The sequence below is a fragment of the Pristis pectinata genome, chromosome 4 (genome assembly GCF_009764475.1).
Source record: "Pristis pectinata isolate sPriPec2 chromosome 4, sPriPec2.1.pri, whole genome shotgun sequence".
NCBI lineage: Eukaryota > Metazoa > Chordata > Chondrichthyes > Rhinopristiformes > Pristidae > Pristis > Pristis pectinata.
The window spans coordinates 55,189,602-55,209,734 of NC_067408.1; the positions used below are offsets into that span (position 1 = coordinate 55,189,602).

Sequence of the window (20,133 nt, forward strand, 5' to 3'; positions counted from 1 at the left end):
TGGACCTCGTGCTAAAATTTGAAATTAGGATGGATAGCTCTTTTCTAACTGGCACAGACATAATGAGCTGAGTGGCCAATCATTAATGATTCTATTTCTGTGATTAAACCCAGGGGCAGAATATTGAGTGCCAGTTCCAACCTCCATGTCTTTGCCCAATCCTATTATAATCAGGTGTGGCCTACATTTATGTCCTTATCATCCATTTCTTCTTGTTAATTATTCCCAGATGCTCACTTCCTTGGACCCCTAATCTTCGATACAGAGGATGAAGCAGACCTGTGCCAAAGCCTTGAGTGAAGTGGCGTCAAAAAGCATCAAGTGAAAGACAAAAGGGGCCTGAAACTTGCTAAAGAAAATTGCATTGGAACTTTTACAAGCTATTAATCTCCCACTCATAACCAAGATGCCATGCTGCAATAGATTAGCACTCCTGCAACAATGCAAAATTTGAAAGCTGACAGAAAGAGGGTTCACATGCAGAAAAATGACAACTGCATTGTTGAAAGCAAAGCTGGCCAGACAAACAAACCTCTCTGCCTGGATAATTCCTGGTTTAACCTCTCGCCTGTGCTATCTCAGCTGATCTCGGTGATAAGGGTTTAGTAATAGAGGGAGATAAATTAGCAGAGGTTTCTATTCCCAATTTCCAATGACAGCCTTGCACTCATGTTCACTTTGAGTGATGACGGGACAAGACTTCACTGCGATGCCAGCTCCTTGTTCCTGGTAGCTTTAGTGGAACTGAGCAACTGGTAAAAAAATTTAAAGAGTTTGGAAGGAAGCCATTCAGCCCATCCTGCCTGTACCAGCCCTTTGAAAGAGCTAACCTTCAGTCCCACTTTTACCTTCCCCAAACACATTGTAAATTTTCCCTCTGCCACTTTATACATCAACAACTCCCCCTCTTAGAATTACTGTCATTTCTGCTTGCTCCACACCGTTAAGCAATCAGGCCATCATAACTCACTGTGCAAAAAAAAATTTGCATCACATCTCAGCTCCTTACAATCTTAAATCTGTGCCCTCTGGTAACCATCCCCTCTGCCAGAGGAATCAGCTTTTTCTTATTTACTCTACCAAATTGATTTTGAACATTTCTCTAAACCCTTTCCTGCTCAAAGGAGGACAACCCAAGCTTCTCCAGCCTCTGAAATCTGAAACAACTGAGGAACTGAAAGCCCCCACCCCTGGTATCATTCTTGTAAATCTCCCGAGAACCCTCTTCAGAGCACTGTTGTCCAGGTGCAAAGAAAGAAGGGCAAGCACAGTAGTGTAGAGGGCAGGCACAGTAGTGTAGAGGGCAGGCACGGTAGTGTAGCGGTTACCGTAACGCTTTACAGTGCCTGCGACCCGGGTTCAAATCCGGCTACTGTCTGTAAGGAGTTTGTATGTTCTACCTATGTCTGCGTGGGTTTCCTCCGGATGCTCCGGTTTCCTCCCACATTCCAAAGACGTACAGGTTAAGAAGTAGTGGGCATGCTATGTTGGCGCTGGAAGCGTGGCTACACTTGCGTGCTGCCCCCAGAACACTCTACGCAAAAGATGCATTTCACTGTGTGTTTCGATGTACATGTGACTAATAAAGATATCTGATCTTATCTTATAAATTCAATCATTCTATGTTGCAGACAGTTCTGTGAATCCGCTTTTGGAAGCAGCATTCTCTGGCATTTTCACAGCAGTATGAATCCTGACACAATAACCTGTGCTGGATAATTTAAATTGGTCATTGAGCATGCTGTCCTGCTCAGACACACGTTAATGAGAATCCTTCAATTTACACCATGGTTCCCTGGCAGATGGTGCTACAGACAATGATGCTCAGATAAACTGCCTGTGTAAGGTAGTTAGCCTGAAGAGTGTAAATTTGCTGAGATTTATCCTGTCTGTTGCTTTAGAGCATGTTACAATATTAGGAGTGTTTTTTTAAAAAAAAATCTTGACACTTGTGCTGAAATTCTCCAATTTATTTGCACCACGTATTTATATCTTCAAGCTCCTTGAAAATTCTCAGCTGTGGAAGCCCCAAATTGTGGGATTCAATATGTTTAGACTACGGGCTGCATTGTTTGCAGTTCATGAAGCACTTTCCTTGCTGGTTAACTTCTTCTCCCAGCACAGACCATGGCTCTGGGGAGACCGACTTGCCTCTGAGTTGGGAAGTTGTGGTTTCAAGCTGTCTCTCAGACGAGGTGATAAACCAAGGCCCCATATGGCTGTTTTTGGAAGCAAGGAAGAGTCCCACCGTTCTGCTCACAGAGTGCCTGGGGAAACCTTCTCCTGCTGTCCTCACCGACATTTATCTCTCAGTCAGCACAGAAAAATAACAGATGATTTGCTATCTATCTAAAAGCTCTTTGAGGGAGTTTCCCATATGCCATAATTTACATACGAAAGTCCTTCACTGATTGTCATCATCCTTGGAACATCTCAATGACTTCAAAGCTGTTATATGTAATGCAAAGTTTTTGTTTTCTTTCTATAATTGGGCATTAAGGAGACAGACTTTAAAAAAAGTCATTTTCAGGGCATGGGCATCACTGACCAACATTTATTGACCATATACTTAAACTTTATACATACTGCTTAACTGTTGTGTTTTAACTGGATGTGCAAATATAAAGCAGTACTATAAAGTTCTAACCTGCTTATGTCAACACTTCTTGGCCTGTGCAAACTTTGCCAATATAACAGGTTGTCAACATTATGGATCTGTAGTTAATTGGATCAGGGTTGTGCAGTTGGGACCTCTCTGTACTTCTCTCATCATGCTTAGATGCCCAATGGTAAAGGTGGTATACAGGGGAGCAAGCTCAGCCAATGGGAAAGGTGGTATATAGGGGAGGATGCTCAGCCAATGGGAAAGATGGTATACTGGGGTGGGGGGAGGCAGCTCAGCCATTGAGAAGGTAGCTTTCTTTGGAACATACAAAATTGTTTCACAAAACTCCGATGCCGGTCAACTTATCATCTTGACATCAATACAAGACGGGGTTCAAGTTGCAAGAGTAAATAGGGACATAGATCATGACTTTATTGTGTGGTTGACAAAAGTGGGATGTCAACTCATGCAGGGTCAAAATGAGTGGGTAGGATAGCACTTGGGCAAAGCCAGCTCATTGGTCAGTTCAGCACACTGGTCCCATGAGCTGGACAGACTGCCAAGCCTCCCACACTCAGCCATCTACATTCAGCCTACACAGCAGGACCACTATATAACATTCAATATTGACTGCCAATTAAAACCATCACAGCCAGCTCGATTCTGACAACACGGACAGGAACAATTAATTTCTATTTGCTGCTTTGAGTGTGCAGAGATAGGTACAGCACACAGCATGATTTTTCAGCACAGTATGTCTGTTCCAGCTGGTTGAAAGAGCAATCCATTTAATACCACTCCCCTGCCCTGCAACTACCTCATTTACAAATATATAACTACTTCCTTGCTAAAAGTTGCCCCTAAATCTGTTTTCACCATCTTTTCAGTCAAATCATAACAACTCACTGTGTAAAATAATTTCACTTCGCACTCCTTTGGAGTTTTTGCCAATTATATTAAATCTGTATCCTCTGAGTACTGATCAAACATTTCAATTGTTAGGATAAGATGAGGCCTCAAATGGCATTGTTTAAGTTGCCCCATTATAATTTTATATTTAACTCAAGGAAATACTGTACCCATTTGCTCACATTCCTACTAATGAACAGATGGCACAATGCACATTAAATACAATCTATAACTAAGAGGTATACTCCATCCTACCATAAGGGATGTGACTAACAAAATCAAATGTTTTACAAGACTTGACTCGAGGTAATGGTGGCTTTTAATCTAAGAGTCTGTGTGAAGCATTTAAGTGAACTGGGAACAGATAAAGTTGAAATAATGCTCACCTCTCAAGTTGGACAACCCATAGTTCTGAGTGAGGTGGCAGCTCAAAGAGAAGCCTTTCCCAAACCCCAAACTCAGCAAATTCAACTCAATAAACCCCCAAAACAAATCACAGACCCTTAAGAACTCTGGAAGTTGTAGCTTCACATTAGATGATAGTTTTATGGGGTTTAGGACTGCTTTAAAATACTCACACAAATGCTATTTTAAATTATAAATGTGGGGCATCAATAGTCTGTTTAATAATGACATCCCTCACTGGTGGTAGGTTTCCAGTAGTGTGTGGTCCTAGTGCAAAGGCTGAGATTTACTGGTGCACGTTCAACAGTGGTTTAACTGAAAAGTAAGCAACTGCAAATGCTAGAAACCCAAACAGAAACAGAGAATGCTGGAAACACTCAATGGAAACAGAGTCGTGGACACTCTCAGGTTGTGGACACTTCATCAGCCCTGGGAACTGGGTCTATCCTGGTTCTGGCAAATGGTCTCCCACCTCAAATGTTGACTCTTGTTCCTTCCAACAGATACGGCCTGACCTGATAAGGGTCACTTGTGTTTTCTCTCCTCGGTTTGACTGGTGGTGGAGGCCCAGCTTTGGATTCCACATGGAGTGGCATGTTGCAATGGGCTGAGACACCACTTGTGGCACTTGGGCAGCTGGACAGTGTGCGGGGGGGGGGGGGGGGAGCGGGTTGGATGGGGAGAAGACCCAATCTTCCTGTAGCTTGCAGGGGTGTTAAATGCTGGTAATTTGCCTTAGAACTCTGATGTTTCCCAGCACGTTCCCAGTACTTATCCTTCAACCAATGTCACAAAAACATTTAGATTATCCAAATTTGTCACCTTGGTGTGAAATAAAGTGACTGCACTCCAGAGAACCACTTCCTTGCCTGTAATGTGCTTTGGGCAGTGAAAAGCATGTGTAAAAGCATCTTTCTTGTACAGTATACACTGAGGCCTCTCACCCTTTAACTCAATACCTTTTCCGATCCTCTCTGGGAAATGAATGGATGATCTCACTTTATATGAAAACAGATGAAGGCTGACCTATCTTCTGTTATTGTTTTGGCATCAGCAATCGCAAAATTATCTCAAACAGAATTTGACAGGCACTTTGGCCCAGCATGAAAAGTCAGCACGGATCTGTTAAAGGCAAATTGTATCCGACTAACTTCAGTGAGTTTCTGATGAAAAAGCGAAGATGGTTGGAGTCATACAGCTCAGAAACATCCCTTCAGCTCAACATGCCCATGTCAACCATCAGAATCTGCCCATAGTAATCCCATTTACCAGCATTTGGTCCATAGCCTTGGCAATTCAAGTACCCTTCCAGATATTTCTTAAATCTTGTGAGAGTCTTTGCCTCCACCACCCACTTGCGTTCCAGATTCCAATCACTCTCTGGGTGAAAACAAATCTTCCTCAGATCCCCTCTAAACGCCTTACCCTAAACCTAAACCCTCTAGTTTTAGATACTTTGGTTTGGGGGCAAAAGAAAATCCTACTATTTACCTTATCTATGCCCCTCATAAAAAAGTTGATGAGAGAAACGTGTTTGACGAATGGCTTGCAAAAGGCACTGTGATGCTTGTCACCAAGGTTGAAGGTGATGAAACAGAAGGGGCTGCAGCGGGATAGGTGAGTCACGTGTGTGTGGCAATGAAAGGGGTGCTTTTGGGTTGGATCAATGATTTGAATGGGGCATGCAGGACAAAATTTCCAAATTTACATTTAGCACAAAACTTAGAGGTGTATGGAACTGTGAGGAGGATAGTAAAGAAACTTCAAAAGATATAAGCAGGCTAGTGAAATGGGTGGGTAGGTGACAGATGAAAGTTAATGCTGAGCAATGTAAAGAGTTACATTTTGGTAGTAGCAACGAGAGGGGGCAATATGAATTGGAGGGCACAATTGTAAGCGTCACTGAAACAGAGATCTGTACAAGTTCATTGAAAGTGGTAGGTCAGTCTATAAGCAAGGAAAGAGATGCTGGAAGAACTCAGCGGGTCAGTCAGCATCTATGGAGGAAAATGGACAAGTCTATGTTTGGTTTGTCTACAACTGGAGCATTATATTCAATTCTGTGCATCAATCTTTAAGAGAGATGTAATGGCTTTCAAGAGAGTGCAGATGAAATTTACTAAAATTATCCCAGTCCTTAGTTACATGAACAAACTGGAAAAACTGGTGTTGTTCTCCTTGGAACTGAGGATGTTGTGAGATTGATATGGACATTTAAAGTCATGAAAGGTAATAGACAGAGTATATGGAGAAAACCAGTTCGTGTTGATGGAGGGGTTAAGAAATTGGGAACATTGAATGAAGGTAATTAGCAAAAGAACCAAAGGCAACCTAAGGAACAATGTCTTACAAAGTAGGTGGTTAGAGTCTGGAATGCACTGCCAAGGGTAGTAAGGAGGCAGATTTAATTGTTGTGCTCAAAAGGGAGCTGAACGAGTAGCTGGAAGGAAAGAATTTGTAGGGTGGAGGGGAGTAGGTGGGGTGTGGGATCAACTGGATTGCTCTTGTATTCAGCCAGTATGGACTCTGTGCTGAATGGAATCCTTCCAGCTGTAAGCAGTCTGTGACTCTGAGGAGTATGCACCGTGGGATGTGTTACTGTGGCAATGAGACTAGTGAGGGGTGGGGGGTGGAGTGGTTGGCCAGATTCAAACTCCAAGCTGTGCTGATCACCATTGGGTGTCCTATAATGGACTACAGCAGGCGAGGAAAACCAGCCTGGAACCTCACTCCGAGTCAGTGACTACTTCCGGGAAATGCTTGCGGGTGGATGGTCAGTGGGTCTGGAAGCCCTCATGTGTTCCTTTTTATTTCAAAAATAAACTTCATTCACAATAAAAAATATATACAAAAGAATAAACACAGTGCAAAGCTTTTGCATTCATCGTCAATACATTCAGTAGTGTTAACTTTTTTTTAAAAAAGCACTGTTGCTACTCATGTGGCCCCCTGGGGTGACACACCCTTTCATTGTTCGAGGGGCTTCCCCACCCAACTCAGCCTCTCTGTGTAGTAGTGGAAGGAGCCTAGACTGTGGTCTTTCCCCACAGAGCCTTTCCCTACCAAGCTTCAGTGCATCACTCAGCACATACTCCTGCAGCCTGGAATGTGCCAGTCAGCAACATTCCCTTATGGACATCTCGCTGTGCTGGAAGACCAACAAGTTTCAGGCAGGTCAAAGAATGTCTTACACTGAGTTGATGATCTTCCAGCAGCAGTTGATGTCTGCCTTGGCATGTGACCCTGGGAACAGCTTGTAGATCAGGGAGTCCCCGATACACAGCTGCTTGGGATGAACCGAGACAAGGACCTTGCATCCTTCTCCGCACCCTCTTAGCAAATCCACAGTTTGCAAAGAGGTGGGTGACTGTCTTCTCTACCGCAGCTGTCTCTAGGGCAGCATGTGTTGGGGATGAGATGGTTGAATAATACAGAAGGAACATCCTTTCAGCCCCTCAAGCTTGTTCTGCTCTGCCCTGCTCATACCAAAAGCAGTTCATTAGGGCACAGTGCCCAAAGGCAGCTGAAGCCTGTGGGACAGGGTGCCTGCATAAATCAACACCTTCAACAGAGGAGGCGAGGAAACAGGAGGAGAATAGAGACGTGCTTTGAGCAACAACAGAAGCGCTGTTGAAGCATGACAGAAGCCATGTTACCTACTCACACGTCTCTCTGAGTCAGCTCTTCATTCATCTTACATAAATGGGCTTCTCTGCAGCAAAAACAATGAATCTACTTGTTACCTAACAAAGTGGCAGGTTTTTATTTACTTCTTATTTTGTTGTAATGGTTAATTTTCTTTTTGTTGATGCAAGATTTCCTGAATAATCCAGTCATTATTCATCACAGTTTCAAAAGAAAGCACAATAAATTCCCACTTTGAAATCGGGTGATAAATTGAAGCCTATTTACACATTTTAAAGTACACAGTACTGTATTTTTAATCTGAAACTCATTGCCTTTTGCTGCAGTGTTATCTTGCCAAAACATTTAAATCAATTCAGTTTGTGAGGGCAAGAAAGGATTGAATACATTCTCTGGAGGACCTGGAGTGAGAGAATACATTAAGGAGGTTAATTCTACACAAGGAAACCGGGCTAGGAGTCTGTCACCTATGAATAGGGCCAGTGTTAGTGATGCGTTCTTTCAGCTTTCGCTAAGCAACGCCATTGCAATTAATCTATAATTAGCAGAGATTAAAAGAGAAAACAAAAATGCAAATGACAGGAAATCAGAAATCAAACCAGAAAATTCTGCCTTTTGTCTCTCCTGTTTTTGCCTTGAGCAAGGATTTCTCTGCTGATCTCTCCTTCCTGTCCAAAGCTTCCCCAATCCTCTTCACTGCTCCCCCTGGGTCAGTTTTTCACTCCGAATCGTTTTACTGAACATTGCCACCAACAATGTCAGCTTAGTTTCTCAACTCCCTTTACACATTCTAATTAATCGTCTTCTCAATTTTTTGCTTCTGTTCCACTTAAATGCTTATCGGCCAATGGTACCAGTCATGACTCATTTAGTTATAATCAGAAGGGTAGTTACGGGTGAGCAATAAATGTTGGCACTGCTAGTGACAGCCACATCCTGCAAATGAATAAAATAAAATTCCAGGGACTTGAGCACAAAATCTAGGCTGCGACATCAGTACAAGTAACAAGGGAGGTCCTGCATTGTCTGAGGTACTGATGCCCAGATATCAACAGCCATGATACTTTGAAAACTCACTTCATCAGTTTTAAAACACCTCAGATGCCTCAGGGGTATATAACCTGTTAAACCAATGCAAGCACCTGTTTGTAAAACCTTGTCCATCGATATCAAAATGTGGAAGGCTGGGTTGAGGACAGTGCACCCATTATTTCCTGAAACAAATAATATCGATCCATTTTAGTGCAAGCTAGATAAGTAGACCAAGACAGATAACAAGTACTGTTGGAAGATCATCAACTTGGTGAAAGATGCTCTTTGGTCTGCCCAAAACTTGTTGATCTTCAGCACAGCGAGATGTCCGTAAGGGAATGCTGCCGAGTGGAACATTCCAGACTGCGGAAGTACATGCTGAGGGATGCACTGAAGCTCAGTGCAGCCATCACAAAGGCTCTGTGGGGAAGGACCACAGTCTAGGCTCCTTCCGCTATCACACATGGATGGGCTGAGTCGAGTGGGGAAACCCCTCAGCCATTGAAATGGTGTATCAGCCTGGGGGCAACATGAGTGGCAATGGTGCTGTGGTTTAGAAAAAAAGTTAACACTACTGAACGTATTGACCATGAATGTAAAGGTTTTGCACTGTGTTTATTCTTTTGTATATATTTTTTATTATGAATAAAGTTTATTTTTGAAATAAAAAAAGTAGAAGAGGGATAACACTACAAATGTATAGACCCGATAACATTATGAATGTAAAGAAAACCATTGGCTGCTTTTGTATTTCTTGTATATATTTTTTATGAACAAAATTTACTTTTGAAATAAAAAAGAGAGAGGGGCCCTCCTGGTCAGCTCCTTCCTGTACAGTTGGAGTCTCACTCTTAAATACATGTGACCTCTTTGTCAACTCTGCAGTTGCCGAGAAGGTCTGGAAAATGATGCAAGGGTCCTTGTTGACGTTTGTCCTGAGCAGTTGCATAATAGAGGACTCTCTGATCTACAGGCTGTTCCCAGTCACACACTGAGACAGACATCAACTGATGCTGGAAGATCATCAGCTCAGTGAAAGACGCACTTTTGTCCTAGTTGGTCTTAAAGTACAACGATACGTCCACAAACAAATGCTGCCGATTAATGCAGGCGTCCGTGCTGAGGGATGCACAGACGCTTGGTGCAGCCACTGCAAAGACTCTGTGGGGAAGGACTGCAATCTAACATCCTGCTGCCACTGGGCACTGAGGGGTTGAGTGCTGTGTACAGTCCCACAAGCACTTGTAGGGTGTATTGTTCAAAGAGGCCACATGAGTGGCATTGGTGTCTGTAAATAGAATGCATTGTCTTGAATGCATTGACTTGAAGACACCATGAACGTAAAGAAAGATTTGTACTGAAAGTATATTTCTTGTATACATTTGTATGAATGAAGTTTATTTTGGAAATAAAGAAGGTGGGGGAGAACGAAATGAGTAAAAGAAACCTAGTCAGCATTAGTAAAATGTTAGGAACTTTGTTGAGAGATAAGCATCAGTATACAGTATTTCTTGCTATAAATTCCATCCAATAATGAGTATTCATAAAAAGATTTTTACAATACTCTGAGCTACATTGTAAGGAACAGCACTTCATCTGTATGTTGAAATATAAAGTCCTTGACGTTGAGGTTGGTACAATGGTAACCTGCTTAGCATTGCCCTGCAGGGAGCTGGTTTGTTACAGCATTCATGGTCCTCCAATCCAAACGCTCACAGCTACAAACCCCTCTGTACGTTAGAAGAGATAACCACTTGGGCTGTGCATTGTCGGGCTGGGATCCTGTTGTCAGTTCCTGCCATCTGCTGCCACACCCCCAGCAATGAATCGCCCATGGCTCGGGAGTGGAAAGGCTTCCCGCGAGGACTGGCTCTGGGCAGGCTGGGGCGACTGTTGCTACTGCTCCACACTGCTCCCCAATGAGTGTGGACTCCATCCTGGATCCTGCCATGTCTCTCCTTGCTGACTGCTTAATGTGATTCCTCTCTGATAACAAACTCCCTGGGGCGGGAATAGTGATGCAGACCAACAAAGAGGTAGGGAGACACCAGTTTCTATCACATCCAACAGGAGATGATGGGAGAGATAATAGGATCCTGATCTGTCAACACATGGAGCAGGTTCTGCCAGTCCCCACCAATGGTTCGCATTCCCCAGGGTGAATCCCCGAGCCCCATATCTGAGTGCTGAGTGGCTGCACTGGCCTGTCCAAGAGCAACCCTGAGAGGCAGCCTCTCCACATACATTGCTGAGGGAGTACAAAGTTCCCAGCACAGCCACACACAGCAAAGGGGAGGACGGGGCTCATGCCCGGTTACTATTCCCATGAATACCAGTGTTTGGCTCAGCTCAGTTGAGTATAAAAGTTGGGAAGTTACGGTGCTATTGTACAGGATGCTGATGAGGCCACACTTGGAAACCTTGGAGTATTGTGTTCAGTTTTGGTCACCCTGTTATAGGAAAGATATTATTAAACTGGAAAGAATGCAGAAAAGACTTACAAGGATGTTGCCAGGACCTGAGGGACTGGGTTACAGGGAGAAGTGGACTGGCTAGGACTTTATTCCTTGGGGTGTAGGAGACTGAGTGGTGATCTTATAGAAGTGTATAAAATCATGAGTCTTTTTTCCAGGGTTGAGGAATCAAGAACTAGAGGGCGTAGGGTTAAGGTGAGAGGGGAAAGATTGAATAGGAACTTGAGGGGCAATTTTTTTTTACACAAAAGATGGTATGTTTGTGGAATGAGCTGACAGAGGAAGTGGTTGAGGCAGGTACAATAACACATTTTAAAAGACAGTCGGACAGGTACATGGATAGGAAAAGTTGAGAAGGTTATGGGCCAAATGCTGGCAAATAGGACTAGCTTGGATGGGGCATCTTGGTTGGCATGGACCAGTTGGGCCGAAGGGCCTCTTTCCGTGCTGTATAACTCTATGAACTCTGACCCACTATAGAGACCTGAACACAAAGACCAAGGCTGAGACCCTGAAGCCCGGTACAGTTTCAGATTGTGTCACAGGTCTTATTTCATAGTCATAGAGTTAAAAGGTCCTTCGGCTCATCTCTTCCATGCTGACCAAGATGTCTATCTGACCTAGTCCCATCTGCCTGCGTTTGGCCCATATCCCTCTAAATCTGTTCTATCCATGTACTTTCCTAATGTCTTCTAAATGTTGTAAATGTACCCACCTTTACAGCTTCCTCTGGCAACTCGTTCCGTATACCCACCACCCTCTGTGTGAAAAACTTGCCCCTCAGGTCCCTTTTAAATCTTTTCCCTTTCAGTTTAAATCTCTGTCCTCTAGACTTAGACTCCCCAACCCTGGAAAAAAGACTGTGACTGTTCACGGTATCTATACCTCTCATAACTTTATAAACCTCTAAAAGGTCATCCCTCACCCTCCTATGCTCCAGGAAAAGAAGTCCCAGCCTATTCAGCCTCTCCTTATAACTCAAGCCCTCCTGTCCTAGTAACATCCTCTTGAAGCTTTTCTGCACTGGTTCCAGCTTAATGACATCCTTCTCATAGGTAGGCGACCAGAACTGCACACAATACTCCAAGTGTGGTCTCACCAATGATTTTTTACAGTTGCAACATAACTCCTGTACTCAGTGCCCTGACTGATAAAGGCAAGCATGCCAAGCGCCTTCTTCACCACTCATTTCTACCTGCGCCATCACTTTCAGGGAACTACGTACCTGAACCCCTCAATCTCTCTGTTCTACAACACCATCCAGGGCCCTACCATCTTGGGCCCTTCAAAAGCACCTGACTGGAGGAAAAACATTTTGGGCAATACTGAGGTTATAAAAGAAGTTACTGAAATGCAAAGCTTTTTTAAAATCTAAAACTGCCCCTGTCAAGGCCAGAGACATCACAACAAGCAAGCTGGAGAGGTTCGCAGGAAGTGTGTCCACCCACTCTTGGATTCAGTGCCATAAGAAATTTAGTGACCTACTCTAAAACAGGAAGTTCTGGAGACACTCAGCAGATCAGGCGGCATCAAGGGAAAGAGAAACAGAGTTAACATTTAAGGTCAAAGACCCTTCATCAGAAACATTAACTCTGTTTCTCTCTCCACGGCTACTGCCTGACTTGCTGAGTATCTCCAGCATCCTCTGTTTTTATTTCAGATTTCTGGTACCTGCAGTATTTTGCTTTCGAAGTCATGATCACTTTATTCAGGAAATTCAGCTGAGTCCATAAATATCCACAAGTGCCACCTGACCTGCAGAATGATCCCAGCAATTACTGTTTCCATTCCCTGTTTAGTTCAGTTCATTTAATTAGAGTTACACTTATTCCTCGTTATCTGGTTTTCCATCTGTGGATCTGCATCCTGACAAAGTCAGCCCAAGGCTCCATCACAAAATTTTCTAACACATAGCTCTGTACACATTTACACACTGAAGAACCAATCCTGATCAGTATAAATATTTTGATCATATTCCAGACCGCTTGAGTCTCTCTGTTGCACACTGTTCTAACGGAGAGTGGTCTTTCATTAGACAGTTGCACCTTGTAATTTCAAAACTGATCACTGCACGTTACTTTCAATGGAAATAGTTAGCTAATAAGATTTTCTTTTAAATATTTAAATGTTCTAATGTGTTTATTATTGCATGTTAACATGCTTGTGATGCTGCTGCAAGCATTTCATTGTTCCTGTGCCTCAATGTATCTGCATATATGACAATAAACTCGACCTGACTTGACTTGACTCTTAGAACATTATAGGGCATGTGTACGTATATTTGGTGGATATACTGGATACAAAGTAAAGGGCCTTAGTGATATCTGCATTTTTGTTATCCACATGGAGTCATTGCCCCGACCCTCATGACTGAGGACATAATGTATTTCTGTATTTCACTTTTCTCTCTGACTGAGTCTCAAAAGAATCCCTTCACTGACAGCTTTATTTGATTTTTATTTTCTTCCATCTTTACAATACATAATCCATAAAATAGCATTTAGCCCATCAGACCAGCCAGGAGAGCGATCAGCTGAATTTCACTGCCCTGCTGTCTCCCCAATACCCCTACAGTTTTTTTTCCTTTAGGTATTTATTAAATTCCCTCTGGAAAGTTATCATTGAATCTACTTCCACTGTTTCTGTCAGGCAGTGCATTCAAGATCACAACAGCTCAATGGAACAGTCTCTTCAACTCTCACCTTTCAGGATATTTAACTTCAATTCAAGACAAACATGCACAAGTTTTACTTACGCAGAACAATGCACCCTAATATTTTCCAAACATCTGGCTGTACAATATTCCAAACATCTGGCTGTACAATATATTCCAAGCATTGCACATGACATATGTGCTTCACTTTAAATGTTACACTTATTCCTTGGAATGTTTTATTGATATAAGACATTGCAATATTCATATACTGGTATCTCCATGGAACATGAGTGATGAAATTCCAGAAATAGTGATCTAGTGAGACACGAGATCCTTTAATAATGCTCTTCATCTGACAGGGTTGAATGTTGAACATTATACTAATATTGATGGACAATGACTGATAGTTAGGTCTAATGTTGCTGCAGTGGAGGGGAAGGAGAGGATTACAAATAACCCAGACTGAATGATAGACAGAGTATTTAAGGTGCACTGCAAGCTGGGGAAAGATCTGTGGTGCTTCACTGAGGTGAAATTGGAAATTTTGAGAGAATCTGTTACAGTGCAGGGCAGTCAAGAGTGGAGACATTAAATCATTACCATAAGGAATCAATGTAATCAGCAAAGGTCGAAAATGCAAATGAAAGAGACAAAATAGAGAGGGATGGGTAGGCAAAGTCAAAATCTTAAGTGTGTGTGGATTGGGGCAGTGGGGGGGAGGAAGACAGTTTTGCTGTGGTCCTTGTAAGCACTAACTACATAGATAAGAGACTGGTCATTTAAAACTGTGGTGTGTCTTCTCTCAGAGGGTGGTGAATTTCTGGAATTCTGTGCCCCCCCCCACCCCTCTGAAGATGGTGGAGGCCAGATGATTTGATATATTTAAGAATGGAGATACATAAATATTTGAAAAATTGAGGAATTGAGTGTTATGGGGAACTGGCACAGAAGAGGAGTAGAGGCCAGTGTAAATCACCCATGATCATACTGAAAGGTGGGGCAGGCTTGAGTGGGGGATCCTATTTTCTTGTGTTCTAAAGAATCACACTGGCTACCGGTATTCTCAGCACAGTGCAGGCTGAAGAGATGACTTGGCTGGAAGTTCAATAATAGAGTAAATATCATGGTCTGGAGGTTCTTCTGCACCAAGGAGGCTGTATTAAACAAGCAGTGGCTCGCCGTGCATTCAGGTGAGGCTGAGGGCACACTGTAATTCATTGCACTTGAGAGTCAGAACTTGACAAAGAAAGTGTGTGGGATTTGTTTGGGGTCAGAGCTTTAAATGGGGCAAGGAATGTGCGAGTTGAACCAGGGACCTTGATAGTTGGGCCAGAGCATCAGAATGGAGGCTGGGAGTGTGTTGTGATTGGCTGCTGGGGAAGCTATATCTCACAATCAGCTGGGGTGGGGTCAAGGTCAAGATGTGGTGGTAATAGGGGCCCTGAGAGAGACCAGGGAAAACCTGGAAGCAATTTCCTGAACTTATTTAAAGACATGGTTAAGAATCTGATTGTGATTGGCAATCAGCTTTCCAATACAAATTCAATCATAAAATGTACATTAATATTGCATCACAGAACAGAATTTCTGGGCCTCAGAGAAACAGGACAAAGCAAGAAGGATGGAGAAAGTGGACAGATTTCTGTGTGGTGTTCTATGTATTTTCACAAATGAAAAGTCTGTGGGCAGCTGGTTGGGAAATGCATCATCCAAGACCTTCCTGAAATATTCATACAGTGAACTTAACACTCAAGGCAACCAACAGCTCAAACCAGCATCTGTAAAGAACTCCTGGACACAGCTGTGCCTCATTCCTGCACTGTGCTGAGCATCAAAACAGCTTGTGGTATTTTTTATAGAAAGAGAAAATTCTGAAAATACTTATAAAGTCAGGCAATGTCAGAGAGTCAATGTTTCTGATCAATGACCTTTCATCAGAACTGCATTAACTCTGTTTCTCTTTTCTTTGATGCTGACTGACCTGCTGTCTATTTCCAGCACTTTTTGCTTTTATGTCTTACTTCTAGAATCTGCAGTTTTATTTGCTTTTGGTTGTTTGTTTTAGTTGGGACTGACAGCTGCAATAAAGGAGCAAACAGCCCCAGAGTGAAATCATAGTCTGTTTCATGTACATGGCCAGACCTTAGACACATTCTCCACAACCACATCCCCCCCAAACACAGACAGACAGACAGACACACACACACACACACACACACGTCGTCAAGATATACACCCACATATATGTATGCACGTTAGGTAGTGAGGGATCTGCATCAGATTGCTGCTTGGTTAAACCACCGCAAACTCATCAATGAACTCAGGATCTCTTGATTTGAACTTTGCAACAAACTCAACTGAGATTCTTGGTGGACACTACTGTATACATCTCTCCAAGAGAAAGGGTTTCAGGTGGAAGGGGATACCATGAACTGCATGTTCCCACATACATCAGGCATCACCCTGACTTGGAACTGTATCATCGGCCTTTTGCAGCTACTGGGTCTAAATCCTGGAACTCCCACTGCCCCCTCCCCCACCTCAACAGAAATGTAGGAGCATTTTCAGCAGAAGGACTGCAGCAGTCCAAGAAGGTGACACACTGCCATTTGTAGGTGGGATGGGAGAAGCCTGATGGGCTGAGCGGGTGGGTAGTTGGTAAGGTGACGCATTCCTCCTGCCACTTACACTGGGCTTCCCGCTGCATGGACTCAGGGTTTGCAGTGCCACCTCGAGTGCTCCTGCTCTACTTTTGGTGGTCATGGGCTAGGGATTCCTACCTACCTTTCATAACTCCTTGAAGACAGCCTTTCATTAACACACACATCTCTCTAGATGAGTATTAATGTTATCTCTTACTAAGACCCCCAAGTGGTTATTGACATTCTGCAGACAGGTGTACAATTTTTCAATTTATTCCTTTCTCCTTTGTGAAAAAGCTCTCTGTTTGAGGGCAGTGACAGTAACAGTTCTGCTCCCACTTGCAGGATGCTCCTCTGCACTTATAACCTGTGTCACAGTTGCCTCTCTATGTACCCATCAGACTGCAATTTTGACCAGTCGGCTGGCAAAGGAATTGGGATTTCAGGTTTCACATTTTCCCATTTCTGCTCCCTGGTAACATGGTCTGGAGTCAAGATTAGCCCAGATTCCACACTGTTTGCTGGAAAGATTCACTTAAATACAATCCAATGCAAGCTTGAAAAAAAAAGCTGCTTTTCTTTTGATTAGGCAACTCATGCCCATCTGGTCTCCACTGAATTCAGTAACGTCAGATTATAACAACTGCACTCATTTTCCTGGTTCTATCTTTTGTTTCTCTTCTTGTCCTATTGTCATCTTTTTACATCCTTACTTTTCTCATTAAACCTCTCCTCCCCTACACTTCCATTTGTTCCTTTCTTCCCCACCAAACCTTCTTTCTCTGACTTTTAAATGGTTAATCTCCAACATCTTACAATTCTGATGAAAGCTCATCACTTTGTTTCTCCACTGACCTGAGCCTTTACTGCTTTTATTTCCTGGTGGCCACAGTATTTCACTTCTGGTGTTATGTAATAAGTAAGCGAGAGGGAATGTCCAGTAGTCCATTCCCTCTCGCTTACTTATTACAACACAGGGGGCAGCCATTTGGGCAATTGGGTCTATCCCATTTCTCAGCAGACCAATCCATCAGTCCCATTCCTTCTCTCCTTATATACCTGGATCACTGCAATTTATTCTCTCTCACATGCCCATCAACTTTCCTTTGATTCTTTAGCCACACACTAGTGGTAATTTGAAGGAGTCACAGCACTGGACAGGCCATCCATGACGTTGTGCAGACGTTGATGCCAATTCATACTAAATGTCCTTGTTCTGCGTATTATTATCCATATCCATCCATCCATACTCATGTGTCTATCTAAAAGCCTCTTGAATCTACCAAACTGCCTGCTTCCAATACTACCCCTGGTCCCATTCCAGACACCTAGCACTCTCTGCATAAAAAACTTGCCTCTCACATCATCTTTATACTTTCCCTCCTCTGACCTTAAAAGCATGTTCTTTGGTGTTTGACATTTCTACCCTGGGGTAAAGATTTTGACTGTCTGCCCTATATAATTGTAAAGACCTCTATCATGTCTCCCCTCAGCTTCTGACACTCCAGGGAGAACAACCCAAGTTTATCCAACTTTTCTTTATAGCACATGCCCTCTAATCCAGGCAACATCCCGGTAAACCTTTTCTGCACCCTCTCCACAGTCTTCACATCCTTCCTATAATGAGGTGACCAGAATTGCACACAGTACTCCAAGTGTGGTCTGACTGAAGTTTTACACAGCTGCAGCATGACTTCCTTATTCTTATACTCAACACCCCTACCAATGAAGGTGACCATCCCATACGCCTTCTTTACCACCATATCCGCTTGCGTAGCCACTTTCAGTGAACTATGGACCTGGACCCCAAGATCCCTCTGTACTTCAATGCTATTAAGGGGCTTACCATTAGCTGTATACTTCCTCCTTTCATTTGACCTTCTAAAGTGCAACACCTCACACTTGCCCGGATTAAGCTCCATCTGCCACCTCTGCCCATAGCTGTAACTGATCTATATCCTGCTCTATTCTTTGATAGTGTCCACAACTGTCCACAACTTCACCAATATTAGTGTCATCTGCAAACTTGCTAATCCACCCATCTACATTTTCATTCAAGTTATTGACATATATCACAAACAGCAGAGGTCCCAGCACTGATCCTTGCGGAACACCACTGGTCACGGGCCTCCAGCCAGAATAACAGCCTTCCACCCCTACTCTCTGTCTTCTATGGGCAAGCCAGTTCTGAATCCAAACTTGCAATTCACCCTGGATCCCATGCATCTTTATCTTCTGAATCAACCTACTGTGAGGAACCTTATCAAATGCCCAACCGAAGTCCATGTAGATAACATCCACTGCCTTACCCTCATCAAGCTTTGCCAACTCCTCAAAAAACTAAATCAAGTTTGTAAGGCATGACCTGCCCCACACAAAGCCACGCTGACTGTCCCTAAGCAGGCCATGCCTTTCCATATGTACATAAATCCTATCCTTCAGTATCCTCTCCAGAAGCTTCCCTACCACTGACATGAGGCTCACTGGTCTATAATTACCTGGATTATCCCTATTTCCCTTCTAGAACAAAGGCACAACATTTGCTACTCTCCAGTCCTCTGGGACTTTGCCTGTTGCTAGTGAGGACACAAAGATCCTTGTCAAAGCCCCAGCAATCTCTTCACTTGTTTCCTTCAATATTCTGGGATTATATGCCATCAGGCCCTGGGGAGATCCACCTTAATGCTTTTCAGAAGACCCAGCATTACCTCCTTCTTAATCTCAAAATATCCCAGCACATTAGCATGCCCCACTCTGCTTTCACTATCCTCCAATTCCTTCTCCTCGGTAAATACCGATGCAGCGTACTCATTTAGTACCTCAGCCACTTGTTGTGACTCCAAGCATAAATTCCCTCTTTTATCCTTCAGTGGAGCTACCTTCTCTTTAGTTATCCTCTTTTTCTTAATACAAGTATAAAATGCCTTGGGATTATCCTTGATGCTGCTCGCTAAGGACATTTCATGGCCCCTTTTGGCCTCCCTGACAGAGATGGTAGTCAACAACGCAAACCATTAGCAAGTGACGCAGTGAAAGACTGAGATGGGCAGCCAGCATAATCAAAGACCCCACTCACCCGGGTCACTCTCTCTTCTCTCCTCTCTCATCAGGCAGAAGACACAGGAGCCTGAGGGCACATACCACCAGGCTCAAGGACAGCTTCTATCCCACAGTGATAAGACTATTGATGTGTTCCTTTATATGATGAGATGGATTCTTGACCTCACAATCTACCTTGTTTGACCTTGCACCTTATTGTCTACCTGCAATGCACTTCCTTGTAGCTGTGACACTTTATTCTGTACTCTGTTATTGTTTTTACCCTGTACTACCTCAATACACTCTATACTAACTCAATGTATCTGCACTGTGTAGTGAATTGATCTGCACGAATGGTATGCAAGACAAGTTTTTCACTGTACCTCAGTATAAGTGACAATGATAAACCAATACTCACGCTTGGAATGCTTGTCACACAGTGCTGATGCCCGCATGTCACACAGTCGGATCGTTCCTTTACTGCTGCTGTACACAAACATGTTACACTGGTGCGGGTGGAATTCTGCTGCCGTGATCACCTCTGTCAACTCCTCCATGTTGGCAGGCTTTATATCTACAATGTCTGAAAAGCCATGGATTAAGGCAGTAACAAGACTCGAGTACAATATCACGTTTCCATGTACAATGTTATATTCTACCTCCTGTACCCTTGATGCATTTATACAGCATGTGACTGGGGCAGAGGTTTAGAGTTACTGACCACCT

The 20,133-nt window shown here is 43.3% G+C and overlaps 1 protein-coding gene across 3 annotated transcripts in view; it reads right to left on the reverse strand.

Moving 5' to 3' along the window:
- LOC127569518 (serine/threonine-protein phosphatase 2A 55 kDa regulatory subunit B beta isoform) overlaps window positions 1-20,133 on the reverse strand; it is a 493,802-nt gene that overhangs the window by 17,754 nt on the left and 455,915 nt on the right. For all 3 annotated transcript variants that reach the window (XM_052014239.1, XM_052014240.1, XM_052014241.1), the window contains one exon: window positions 19,826-19,990. In XM_052014239.1, the coding sequence (XP_051870199.1) occupies window positions 19,826-19,990 (165 nt within the window). The remainder of the gene's footprint in view (window positions 1-19,825; window positions 19,991-20,133) is intronic.